The following is a 12,728-nucleotide window of genomic DNA, read 5'->3' as shown; positions in this document are numbered from 1 at the left end:
GTGCAGCAGTCATTTTGTCACCAACAATTAAAACAGTTGATCCAATTCTTCACACTGGGCTAAGAAAGGAAACAATTAGGCTTTTATATAGCACCAGAGTGTTGTACCATGAATGCCTTGGTACTTATTTATTCAAACTAGACATGTTGTAAGGTCTGAGGGTGTCACAACTGAAAGCTGCACTTTCTGTGCTCAGTTATGGTAGTGGTCACGATCTCACAAGTGTTAAAGGGAAGCAAACGAATGGTTCGATACTTCAGTGCGGAAGCAGGGTCCGTGAAGTAAAGATCTGTGTGTGGAAAGTGAAGTTGTAAAACGTTTTTTAAAAAATGGGGTTTACCTTTCTGCTGTTCATTGCTTTCCTATCAGGTAAGAAAATATTGGTCTTATTTGGATTTTTGGAAGTATTGGAAACATTTATTGACACAAGTCTGACCAGAAATGTCATCTGTTGGGAAACCTCTACTAAGAAATATCTTCCAACTGCTTTTCAAAATGCGATTCTTTTTCAAGATCAGCATTGATTGCCTTTGAGGAAAAATTAAGTACATGTCTCCTATTTTACACTACAAGTAATACAATCGAACCTCATTTTATCAATTCAAACCTGCTTTCATTATCATTTTCTTTGGTCTTAATTGTTGTGAAGCTCGGAGCTGAAATGTGGATGAGGTGAATTCTCGGATCAGACGGATTATTTTTCTGCTCTATCTGAAGTTGTAATTAATGGGACTTTATGCATAGTATAATCTGGGCATTTTATATGTACTGACTTGTTCAGCCTATCAGTTAAAATTTAGTTAATAAATTGGTTGTGAAACCAACTAATTTCGAGTTCGCGTTTAATACATAATGTTTACTAACATCAATATATATGCAACCAGCGGGTAACTATTAGGTGAAAACAAGACATCATATAATCACCATTTTAAATCTCTCAAACGCTGCATTTCCTGTCACTTTCAGAATTACCAAAGCAGAAACAGAAAGTAACATTGTTAAATAACCTTGCGATCATTTTTAATGGTGAGATTTTAGCTTCTAATTATCGAATAAACTTGCCTATGCAATGTGGTGACTACATCTGACATGGGGAGAAATGCCATGTCTTTGCTAATAGGTCTTTGCTAACGTCAAAGTCTATAAAGTGAACAACACGGTCACGTTGACCAAAAGGGGAATTTCACTTCTCTCCGGGTTAAACAGGAAGAATTTTGTAATCAACCCGTTGCAAGATTCTGCCTTTTTTTTTATCGGTAGTCCTGATTAACTTTTTTTTAACTGTTTTTAAGTCATGAAATATTTTCACTATTGTTGATAATAAACCAAAAATTGTTTGTATTTATTATCTTTGGGAAATACTCGGTACCATTAGCAACAAGAGGGCCAATTTGCGCACAGCAAGCTCCCACAAACAGCAATGTGACAATGACCAGGGGAATCTGTTTTAGTGATGTTGGTAATTACTAAGAGCCAAGATCACCCAAATTGGCAATCTTGAGTTCCTTTGCAAGTTCGGGAAGCTATTTCAAATTGATTTTGTCCAGTGCCTTTATTAAATGTGCAGATGAGATCATTCGTAAGAGATCATTTTCTTTGGCAGAATAATGGGTCACAGGCAAGAGGGTGGCATCTATACTAGAACAATCTCAATAAAGAAAGGTCTGTGAACTTATTTTAATATTTATATTTTCTTCTGTTTTACCAGGCCTAGTATTGTGGGGAGAGGTTAGAAAAGGCAGAGAGTTATCTGTGATAGGCATTTCCCATTTTTAGTTAAAACTGGATAGATCCAGAAGAACTTAGCATGCTCGGAATATTGACCGGCCAACTTAAAGCCACCACTGTCACCAAATCCACTTGCTTCGGTTTAAAGCTCTTTATATAAACTATCCACAATCAAACATACTGACCATTCTGCCTCACCAATCACTGCTTTATAAAAATCTGAGTCGTTATGTTATTTGGGAGATGACAATGTTGCAGGAAATAGCATCCATTGTCATTTGTCTCTAAAAACATATCTAGATAGCATTTGAAACATGACAAAGATATTTAGATTTGCATCTGATTATTTCAATAAACAGTCATTGTTTTACAAAATAATGAGCTCTGTCCTTAAAATTCAACACGTGTCCGGAAAGTAATGCTGTGCTTGGAGATAAGTTAGGTGTGAGCGGTTTTACAGGGCTTTTACAATCGTTCAGAGAAACCCACATGAAACAGGCAGAAAGACGACTTATAATGGAGCCAAAATGAGGTCCTCTGGTTGCTAATGGTACCGAGTATTTCCCGAAGGTGCAAAATAGAGACAATTTTTGGTTTATTGTCAACAATAGTGAAAATATTTCATGACTTAAAAACACAGTTAAATAAGTTAATCAGAACTACCGATAAAAAGGCAGAATGTTGCAACAGATTGTTGTCGGATTCTTCCTGTTTAACACGCAGGGAAGTGAAATTCCCCTTTTGGTCAACATGAGCATAAAACCGTTTTGTTCACTTTATAGACTTTGACGTTCATACGGATCAGCAAAGACATGGGATAGTTTATTCGACAATTGGAAGCTAAAATTTCACCATTAAAAATGGTCACAAGATTATTTAACAATAATGTTTACTTTCTGTTTCTGACACTACAACAGTGACTACACTTCAAAAAGTACTTCATTGTTTGTAAAGTGCTTTGGGACATCCAGTGGTCGCAAAAGGTGCAATAGAAATGCAAGTCTTTCTTTTGGACCTCATTCACGCCCATTTTCGCACCTAAAACGGGCTCAACAAGGCCCATTTTCATAGATCAATGTCCTGCGCCCAAAGGGAGCATGAAAAGCAGCCGACCCAAACTTGGATTGGGCCTTTGTTCGGGCGTTGGGCCTGCCCCATTCAAGATTCTTCAGCAGCTGTCCCCAAAAGATACGTTTTTTTTCAAACAAATTTAAATGAACAGGCTGGGTCTCTTTTCTCTTGAAAAAAGAAGGCTGAGGGGTGACCTAATAGAGGCCTTTAAAATTATGAAAGGTTTTGACAGAGTGGAGACAGAGAGAACGTTCCCACTTGTGGGAAGGAGCATAACGAGAGGCCATCAATATAAGATAGTTACCAAGAAATCCAATCGGGAATTCAGAAGAAACTTCTTTACCCAGAGAGTGGTGAGAATGTGGGACTCGCTGCCACAGGGAGTGGTTGAAGTGAATAGTATCGATGCATTTAAGGGGAGGCTGGACAAGCGTATGAGGGAGAAGGGAATAGAGGGTTATGCTGAGAGAGTTAGATGAGGAAAGACGGAAGGAGGCTCGAGTGGAGCATAAACGCCGGTATGGACTGGTTGGGCCGAATGGCCTGTTTCTGTGCCATATATCCTATGTAATCCTATGTTTTAAAAAAAAAACCTTCCTGTGGAGTTTAGAAGGGCCATTGCTGCTGAAATCCCTCCCTGCCTCCTCTCAAAACCCAGGGCTTCTTTTCTTGCAATTAAAATAAGCAAGCTGCCTGTGGAGGCACAACAGGCCTTGGCAGCTCGCGTAAATTTTTACCTCTACATCTTTAAAGTCGTGCTGCTTTGCCCACATTTACCACACAGTTTTATCTTAAGCCTATTTAAACAGGAAGCTAAATGTACACACACAACAAGTTTTAAAGGTGGTACAGCAGGAACCTCACTGAGTTACTGCTCTTCAAAGTCTTCCATACTCTTTAAGAAACATCCTTTAATGAGCAAAAATACTTTGCTGTTGAAAACCAGAAACAACACTGATTTCAAATTAAAACAGAGGATGCAAGGTGCAACTTAATTCATTGGGTCAACACTTATTTTCAGCCAGTTTGACATCTTTTACCTCCGATTCTCAAAGTGATTTACCGTTCGGTTAATGAACAGAAATATTGCTTGCATTAGTTCTCATTTAAAATGTGTTCACATAGTCCCTCCTTGTGTATGCTTAAAAAGAAAAAAGAAAGTCTTGCATTTATATAGCGCCTTTCATGACCACCGGACAGCCAATTAAGTACCTTTGGAGTGTAGTCACTGTTGTAATGTGAGCAACGCAGCAGCCAATTTTTGCACAGCAACTCCCACAATCAGCAATGTGATAATGTCCAGATAATCTGTTTTTGTGATGTTCATTGAGGGATAAATATTGGCCAGGACACCGGGGATAACTCCCCTGCTTTTCTTCAAAATAGTGCCATAGGATCTTTTACATCCAGTTCCAGAGAGTAGACGGGGCCTCGGTTTAACGCCTCATCCGAATGACGGCACTTCCGACAGTGCAGCACTCCCTCAGCACTGTACTGGAGTGTCAGCCTAGATTTATGTGCTCCAGTCTTTGGAATAGGACTTGGTGACAAAAGGTACTGTCATAAGTCATGTACAAGTGCAAAAATGAGGGACAGGAAAAGAGCTACTGGTGCATCCAGCCTGTCCCATGCAGAAGTGATCAAAGTTCCCCCTAATTTTTTTTTGGTGCACAGTTCCTTTAAAGAGCTGCAAGTCCCATCCAAATTTTCACATATGTGCAGTTATTCCCATTGAAAAGCCGGTGAGCGGCCTGCACAGGACCTCCAGACAGTTGCACGGCTGTGCAGTTTAGCGGCAACGTTGGTTGTGATGTCTCGTGCATCAGAGTACAGTCACTCCCCACCCCACCCAGAGCCAAGTAATCCCCTGGGAGAAGCATAAAAACAGATAACAAATAGGGTATAAAAATTGTGGAAAATTCCTCTCTGACCCCATTAGGCGATCAAAACTAATCCAGGAGACCACTTGGCTGCTCGTCTCCTAAGTCGCACCAAGTCCCGCTCACCCATCACCGCTCGCTGACCTACATTGACTTCCGGTTAAACAACGCCTCGATTTCAAAATTCTCATCCTTGTTTTCAAATCCCTCCATGGCCTCACCCCTCCCTATCTCTGTAATGTCCTCCAGCCCCACAACCCCTGTGATCCTCTAAATCTGCCCTCTAGAGCATCCCTAATTATAATCGCTCAACCATTGGTGTCTTCTATTGCCTAGACCGCAAGGTCTGGAACTCCCTGCCTAAACCTCTCCGCCTCTCTCCCTCTCTTTCCTCCTTCGAGACGCTCCTTAAAGCCTACCTCTTTGACCAAGCTTTTGGTCACCTGCCCTAATTTCTACTTGCTTGGCTCGGTGTCAAATATTTAATCTCATAATACTCCTGTGAGGCACCTTGGGATGTTTTCACTACGATAAAGGCGCTATATAAATACAAGTTGTTGTTATTGATTAACGTTACCAGGTACATACTGATTGTAAGAGGTGATCTCCGTCCCAGCCAAAAACAGGTCCAACTCTCGCTTGAAAGAAATTCTGCGCATCAGCATCCACCACATGAGCTGGTTTTACTCCTCATAGAGAAGATGACAGATATTTAGGCCCAGTTTATATCCAGTGGCAGTCCGGCTATTTAAAAGAGGTGGTACTTTTCCAAGGGCTCCTCCAGAAATGGAATGCTGGCTTATGTCAAAGGACACCCCCCCCCCACTGGATGTCCCTGGCTGCCACTTCTGTCTGTCCACCCATAAAATCCAGCTGAGAAACTCCATCACCAGACAATATATGCAATTGCAGCCTTTAAAGAACGGCGCACACATATATTGTATGCTCACTATTCATCCTCCATTCTTCCTGGCGCTCTTAATTTCACCTAAATGTAAGTGGGATCACTTCTACTCTACTCAAAGACCCAGGACATTGTAGAACCACGTTAACTAGAGTTATGACCACTTCATGGGGCCACAACATTGAGGCTTCGGATGAAAGAAAGACTTGAATTTCTTTAGCGCCTTTCACAACTACCGGACGTCCCAAAGTGCTTTACATAGAAAATAGGTGCAGGAGTAGGCCATTCGGCCCTTCGAGCCTGCACCACCATTCAATATGATCATGGCTGATCATGCAACTTCAGTACCCCTTTCCTGCTTTCTCTCCATACCCCTTGATCCCTTTAGCTGTAAGGGCCACATCTAACTCCCTTTTGAATATATCTAACGAACTGGCCTCAACAGCTTTCTGTGGTAGAGAATTCCACAGGTTCACAATTCTCTGAGTGAAGAAGTTTCTCCTCATCTCGGTCTTAAATGGCTTACCCCTTACCCTTAGACTGTGACCCCTGGTTCTGGATTTCCCCAACATCGGGAACATTCTTCCTGCATCTAACCTGTCCAATCCCGTCAGAATTTTATATGTTTCTATGAGATCCCCTTTCATTCTTCTAAATTCCAGTGAATATAAGCCTGGTCGATCCAGTCTTTCTTCATATGTCAGTCCTGTCATCCCGGGAATCAGTCTGGTGAACCTTCGCTGCACTCTCTCAATAGCAAGAACGTCCTTCCACCGATTAGGAGACCAAAACTGTACACAATATTCAAGGTGTGGTCTCACCAAGGCCCTGTACAACCAAATAAGTACTTTTGAAGTGTAGTCACTGTTGTAATGTAGGAAGACCTTATGCTATATGTAGAGAGGAATAAAGAAATGCTCAAGAAGTTAGGTTAATAGGTGAGAGCAATAACTTGAAAATAGATTCAAAAAATAATGCATAAATAATGGTCCCTTTGTAGGAAATGTTCTTTCTATAGACTATCTATATATTTGTTTTAATTATTGAGAAACCAAGATGAAAGGCTAAGGTCTATATAGCAGGATGTCACCACAGAAAGAGCAAACCAAAACCACCCCACAGACTTCATCAATGTGCACTATAAAGATCATACCTGATGTAACGAGTTTCAGAGGTGATTGATATACCGCTCTGTGGTATTCTTGCAAACAACTCAGCTTGCATTTTCTTGAAACTCACATTGGCCTGTGACGGCTCAATTCACCAGGCATTATTGTGACATGTTATATCAGCTCCTGGAACAGCAGCTACTGACTGAGGAGGTCTGACCCGGACATGGATACAGGCATTTTAATTATCGACACAACCACTTTCACAGCTCCATTCCCACTCTGACCTCTCCATCCTCGGCCTCTCGCACTGTTCCAGTGAAGCTCAACGCAAGCTCGAGGAACGGCAGCTCATCTTTCGGTTTAGGCACTTTACAGCTTTCTGGACTCAACATCGAGTTCAACAATTTCAGATCATAACCTCTACCATATTTTTTTTTTTCTTCTTTTCTGCTTTTTTCTCTTCCCCACAACAGCTGTTGACGATTCCGCCATTCCCATTTGCACCCTATCTAGACTCATCTTTTTTTCTTAACTTGTCCCATTACCGTTTCCTTCTGCCTTGCAACCATCATCTCTTTTGTCTCTCTAATCTCTCCTGCCTTCCACCCTATCACAGACCTTCCCTTTTGTTCTTTCCTCCCCCTTTCCCTGCCCCTGCACTTGCTTAAAAACTTGATACAACTCTAATTTTTCCAGTTCTGACGAAGGGTCATCGACCTGAAATGTTAACTCTGTTTCTCTCTCCACAAATGCTGCCTGACCTACTGAGTATTTGCAGCATTTTCTGTTTTTATTTCAGATTCCAGCATCTGCAGTATTTTGCTTTTGCACCTTCACCCCTTGTTTCCCGAACTCAATAAGAGGAAATTTGAGTATGAATAAGTGGGAACAAACTGTTCTACAAATACACCACATCTAATTCCTGTAATGTCAATTATCATAGGCAGTCCCTCGAACGAGGATGACTTGCTTCACAAGAGTTCACAGATGTTTCAATGAAGGACCTGATGTTCCAGTCCTGAACTCCAATTGAGGGGGTGGAAGATGTCTGTGCGTGGATTTTTTTAACGTGTGGTGACCGTTGCATATCATCCACCACACGGGCTTGACAGAGCTAGGCCTTTATCCAGTGGCAAGGGCTGAACCAGGACGACTGGAGACCAGCTCTGCTGCACGGATCTAGTGCGAACACATATCACAGTGTGGGCTGGCCCGTGCTGCCCCTGGGCCCTCGACTCTTCTGGGCCCCGTACCCTCATTCGCCGCACCTTCGCCCACGATGTTCCAGGGCCCGGCGCTCCAGCTCTATTTATAGCCCCGACCTGCGGTGGTGTTCTCTCACAGGTCGGGGCAGCCCACAAATGTAATGTAAACTAGGTTCGATACCCCAAGTCAAGCCAAGTATTCCTGGTGCAGCTCCCCAACCGAGACTGCTATGAATGCACCACTCATTCTCTCTCTCCTTCCTTCCCAGGCCCACTCCCAACAGCTCCAGCTCTGGGTCTCTTCCCTCTCCGAGCCAACCCAAGCATTCTAGATCTGACTCTGCTCCCTCTCTCCCACCGAGGCCTGCTTCCAGTATGTCGGTTCCATTCTTTTCATCACAGGACAATGGCTCCAGTCCTACTCTTCTACAAGGCTGCGGGCTTTAGTCCTGCTACTATGTCCCCTCTCACTGATCTCCCAGTTGAAAGCCGCACACCCCAAGTCAAACATACAATGGAGTGGTGCTAAATATTTGAAGCCTAAGGTAAATTGGGTGGACAGTCTCACTCTAATTTGGGACCATTAGATTTGCTACTTCCAGTGCTTCTCAAATTAAACCTGAGAAATAGCAAGATCAGTGCTAAGGAAATCAGCTGTTCTCACCAAACCTAAGCACCCTCTTAACACTCGCACTACCAGTCTACCACATACCTAACTGTGCGCCCAGCTCCCTTGCAACATTCCTCCAGCTGTCAATAGCTTTCACTCTCATGTTCCTTCCACCTTTCGTCTTCAGGTTAAGCTCCACTCTCCCCCACTTTACCTAGGCCTTGTCCCATTCTTGAAACCCGTGGATTCCCTGCTCTATCATCTAGCCTCTCACTCCAACCCAAACTGGTGCCCCCTGTTTTTCTCTCTCGCCCTCTCTCAGCAACTCCAGACCCGTTACAACTTCAATCAATCCAGGGTACATTTCAGATCCATTGTGCTCTCCCATAAGAACCTAAGAACATAAAAAATAGGAGCAGGAGTAGGCCATTCAATAAGATCAAAGGTGATCATCAACCTCAACTCCACTTTCATATCCCTTGATTCCCCCAGATTCCAAAAATCTATCTATCTCAACCTTGAATATATTAAGAGACTCGGCATCCACAGGCTTCTGGGGCAGAGAATTCCAAAGATTCACAATCCTCTGAGAAGAGAAATTCCTCCTCATTTCTGTCTTAAATGGCCTACCCCTTATCCTGAGACTGTGCCCCCAAGTTGTGTACACTCTAGCCAGGGGAAACAACCTCTCAGCATCTACCCTGTCAGTCCCCTTCAGAATCTTGTATGTTTCAATGTTCCCTGATCAGAATCTACCCCCATACAGTCCAACTAGGCCCCTATTCCTTCCCGCCCACTCCCCCAGTTTCTCTGAAATCCGTGTGTATTTTGGAATCGGCCAGAAGGCTGCTCCCCGCCCTCACCTGGCCTCAGCGGCCTGGCCCGAATCCCCTTCACCGACCCAGCACGTTTTGGTTCCTTGCTGTGTTCCTCCGTCCTTAAATTTTTTTTAAAGCAACAAAACTCGATAAATGGGTGAGGTACGTGTAGACACAGAGGGAAATACAGAAGTGAGAGGGGAGTCATCGTGACCAAGTGAGTCTGAATGAGTGGATAAAGAACAGTCTGACAAACAGAGAGGAAAAGAAAGTACAACGAGGCAGCGTGCAGAGAGAATGAAAGAGTGGAAGGAAGGCAAGCAAAGAGACAGAGGAGGTCACAGAGAAAAAATGAGTGGCACAGTTAATGGCATTAGAGAGACAGTTGCAATGGAACGTCAATTTTTTTAATGTTTCTGAGTGCAACAGCACAAGTGTTCAACTATTGTACTTTAAAATGTATGGTTATATTTTCACACTTACAGTTGCGCATGCAATAAGTGGACCAAAGGTAACGAGTGCAACCGTGGGAAGACCAGTCACTATCACTTGCAGATTTGACCCGTATTACAGCAATCATCAAAAGTATTGGTGCAGAGGCTACAACAGGGCGACCTGTCATGTGTTAGTACAGACCCACGGTCCTATGATGAAAAGCCATGATGGCAAAATAAAAATTTCAGCTGATAATAAAAATGGACAACTTACGGTACAAATGGATCAATTAACAACCAACGATAAGGGGTGGTACTGGTGTGGAATAGAAAGACATCACCTTCTGGACTATTTAAGTCCCACAGAACTTAAAGTTACTGAAGGTAGGACACAATGTAGTGTGTACATTTTTCAAATATACTTTTGTTCAATAACAAGTTTATTTAATTTGATACATGCTTTATTATATATTTTTCAAAACCTCCAAGATCCTAATTTCTCAGTAGAGTGTTTAAATTATAACTCTGTTAAGAATGAGCCAAGACAATACTGAAAAACACTTTTCAGGATCCTATCTAATCAGAATTTTGAACTTTTATCGGTAATTACTGCTAAAGTATATTGACAGTTTTGAGTGAATCTATAACACGAGGATAGTAAATAATCAAATAATATTTTTATGCATCATTTTTAACAGGTCAAAAGCTATTTCCTTCGGACAAGGAAAGACTAAGGTAAAAGTCAAATGTATTTGCACTGCTGTATTCTGAGCGTTTGTTTTATATCTGCACAGGTAGAATAATGAGATATCTCCTGCTGCCATGTGAGATATTGTGCTATTGTTTCTCTGGTGGAGTCCAGGTGACTGTGATCCCAAAGTGAGGAATGTCGATGCTGTAGAATGGCTTTCATGTTCAGCACCAGCACCGACTTAACATTGTGCTTGAAACTAGGTGGGGGAGGTGGGGTTAATTTCCTGGGGGCTGCTTCCGTTCCGCCGGTGTAACTTCGGCAGAGGGTCAGGGTGTAATCGAGGCTACTGGTGAAGTAACGGCGCTGAGGGAATTCACCCCCTTCGACTCCGAGGACAGCCATCTACTGCGCCAATTCCATTTGCCACCCGCAACCCCTGTCGCCCAACTGCCAAAGAATTGGCAACTGGTGCGGAATTATGGGTGTTTTGGTGCCGTTGACCTTTGCCTTCTGTGGACTGGGCTAAGACTACTCGAACCCAAATCTTTAGAGTAGGCGAGGAGAAGAGATCATCATCCCATCAGCTTGAGTTGGATTCAAACACAGCTTCCAGCGATGAAAAGGCATTTTTCAAACCTCACCGTCCTGTACAACCGTATTATTAGTATGCCTACAGTAAAAACGCTATCATAAATATGCAAGATTGCTTTCTTTATATTTAGTGTTCAATGCATGTGTAGGTGCTGGTGTAGTTATGTATGTGCCAATCCATTGCAGCCAAATTGTTTTAGCCATTCTTATGTACAGGTGGATGATAAAGATAACTAGGATGGAAAATTAGTGTCCCTTTCTCAATTATTTATTTATTTCAGCTTCCCAATGGAGATCGAATCAGTCACACCTTTCACGACCACCGGACACCCCAAAGTACTTTTTTTGAAGTGTAGTCACTGTTGTAATGTAGGAAACACCATTCATGTATTAATGTAGAGACACAGTTCATGTATTTATGCTCCTGATTTCTGACCTTCACCCAACTAATTCTAACTCCACAACAGTAACCTTACACGTCTGAAGTCCTAATGAGGAGCCCCGCTGACCACAAGTGCCTGTTGGAAATTCAGGCCCATTCTGACCATTAAAATGATTGGTCAGAATATAATGGGCAGCGCCAACCCAAATATTCAATATGTGCACCCGAAGGGCAAAGCTCCCTGCCAGGAGCAAGAATTCGTAAAATTACCCCCATAACTAGCAGAAATCCAAGAGATCGCAATGGTTACAGCACGGAAGAAGGCCATTCAGCCCATCAAACCCGTGCTGGCTCTCTGCAAGAGATAGGAGTGATCAGAGTGTGATTTCACCTATTATGCATTTCTGAAGCTATAGTCATTAAAATCAGAAAAATAACTTCAAATGACAAGACTGCAATTTTTAAAAGGTGTAATTGTTACCTTATTTGTGATACAAGTTTAATTCTGACCTTTAGAGAAATGTATCTTTCATACTGGTCCTTTAATTCCATATTTTACAAGTCAACCACATCCTAGAACTGCAATAACTAAAAATCTTTGACTAAAACTGCTTGTAATATTTAAGAATATAAGAACATAAGAACTAGGAGTCGGAGTAGGCCATACTGCCCCTCGAGTCTGCTCCGCCATTCAATAAGACCATGGCTGATCATCGACCTCAACTCCACTTTCCCGCCCGATCCCCATATCCCTTGATTTCCCTAGCCCCCAAAAATCTATCTACCGTGAATATATTCAGAGACTCAGCATCCACAGCCCGCTGAGGCAGAGAATTCCAAAGATTCACAACCCTCTGAGTGAAGAAGTTCCTCCTCATCTCAGTCTTAAATTTCTGACCTCTTATCCTGAGACTGTGTTCCCTAGCTCTCGACACTCCAGCTAGGGGAAACAACCTCTCAGCATCTACCCTGTCAATCTCCTTCAGAATCGTGTATGTTTCAATGAGGTCACCTCTCATCCTTCTACACTCCAGAGAGTATCGGCCCATTCTACACAATCTCTCATCATAAGACAACCCTCTCATCCCAGGGATCAATCTAGTGAACCTTCGTTGCACCACCTCCAAGACAAGTATATCCTTCCTTAGATAAGGAGACCAAAACTGTGTACAGTACTCCAGGTGTGGTTTCACCAAGGCCCTGTACAATTGTAGTAAGACTTCCTTACTCTTATACTCCAACCCCGTTGCAATAAAGGACAACATGCCATTTGCCTTCCTTATTGCTTGCTGTAGCATA

General features: G+C 42.6%; 1 protein-coding gene across 1 annotated transcript in view; it reads left to right on the top strand.

Annotated features, from left to right (window-relative positions):
• The first annotated feature begins 234 nt into the window (after positions 1–234).
• The window catches only part of LOC139228049 (transmembrane domain-containing protein TMIGD3-like), a 30,087-nt gene continuing 17,593 nt past the window's right edge, over positions 235–12,728 (top strand). Inside the window, exons 1-3 of the mRNA XM_070859197.1 lie at positions 235–369; positions 9,814–10,146; positions 10,461–10,497. Coding sequence (XP_070715298.1) covers positions 330–369; positions 9,814–10,146; positions 10,461–10,497 — 410 coding nt within the window. The 5' untranslated portion in view covers positions 235–329. The remainder of the gene's footprint in view (positions 370–9,813; positions 10,147–10,460; positions 10,498–12,728) is intronic.

The sequence above is a fragment of the Pristiophorus japonicus genome, chromosome 17 (assembly GCF_044704955.1).
Source record: "Pristiophorus japonicus isolate sPriJap1 chromosome 17, sPriJap1.hap1, whole genome shotgun sequence".
NCBI lineage: Eukaryota > Metazoa > Chordata > Chondrichthyes > Pristiophoridae > Pristiophorus > Pristiophorus japonicus.
The sequence above is the reverse complement of the archived record's forward strand: the minus strand, read 5'-3'. Positions and strand labels throughout refer to the sequence as shown.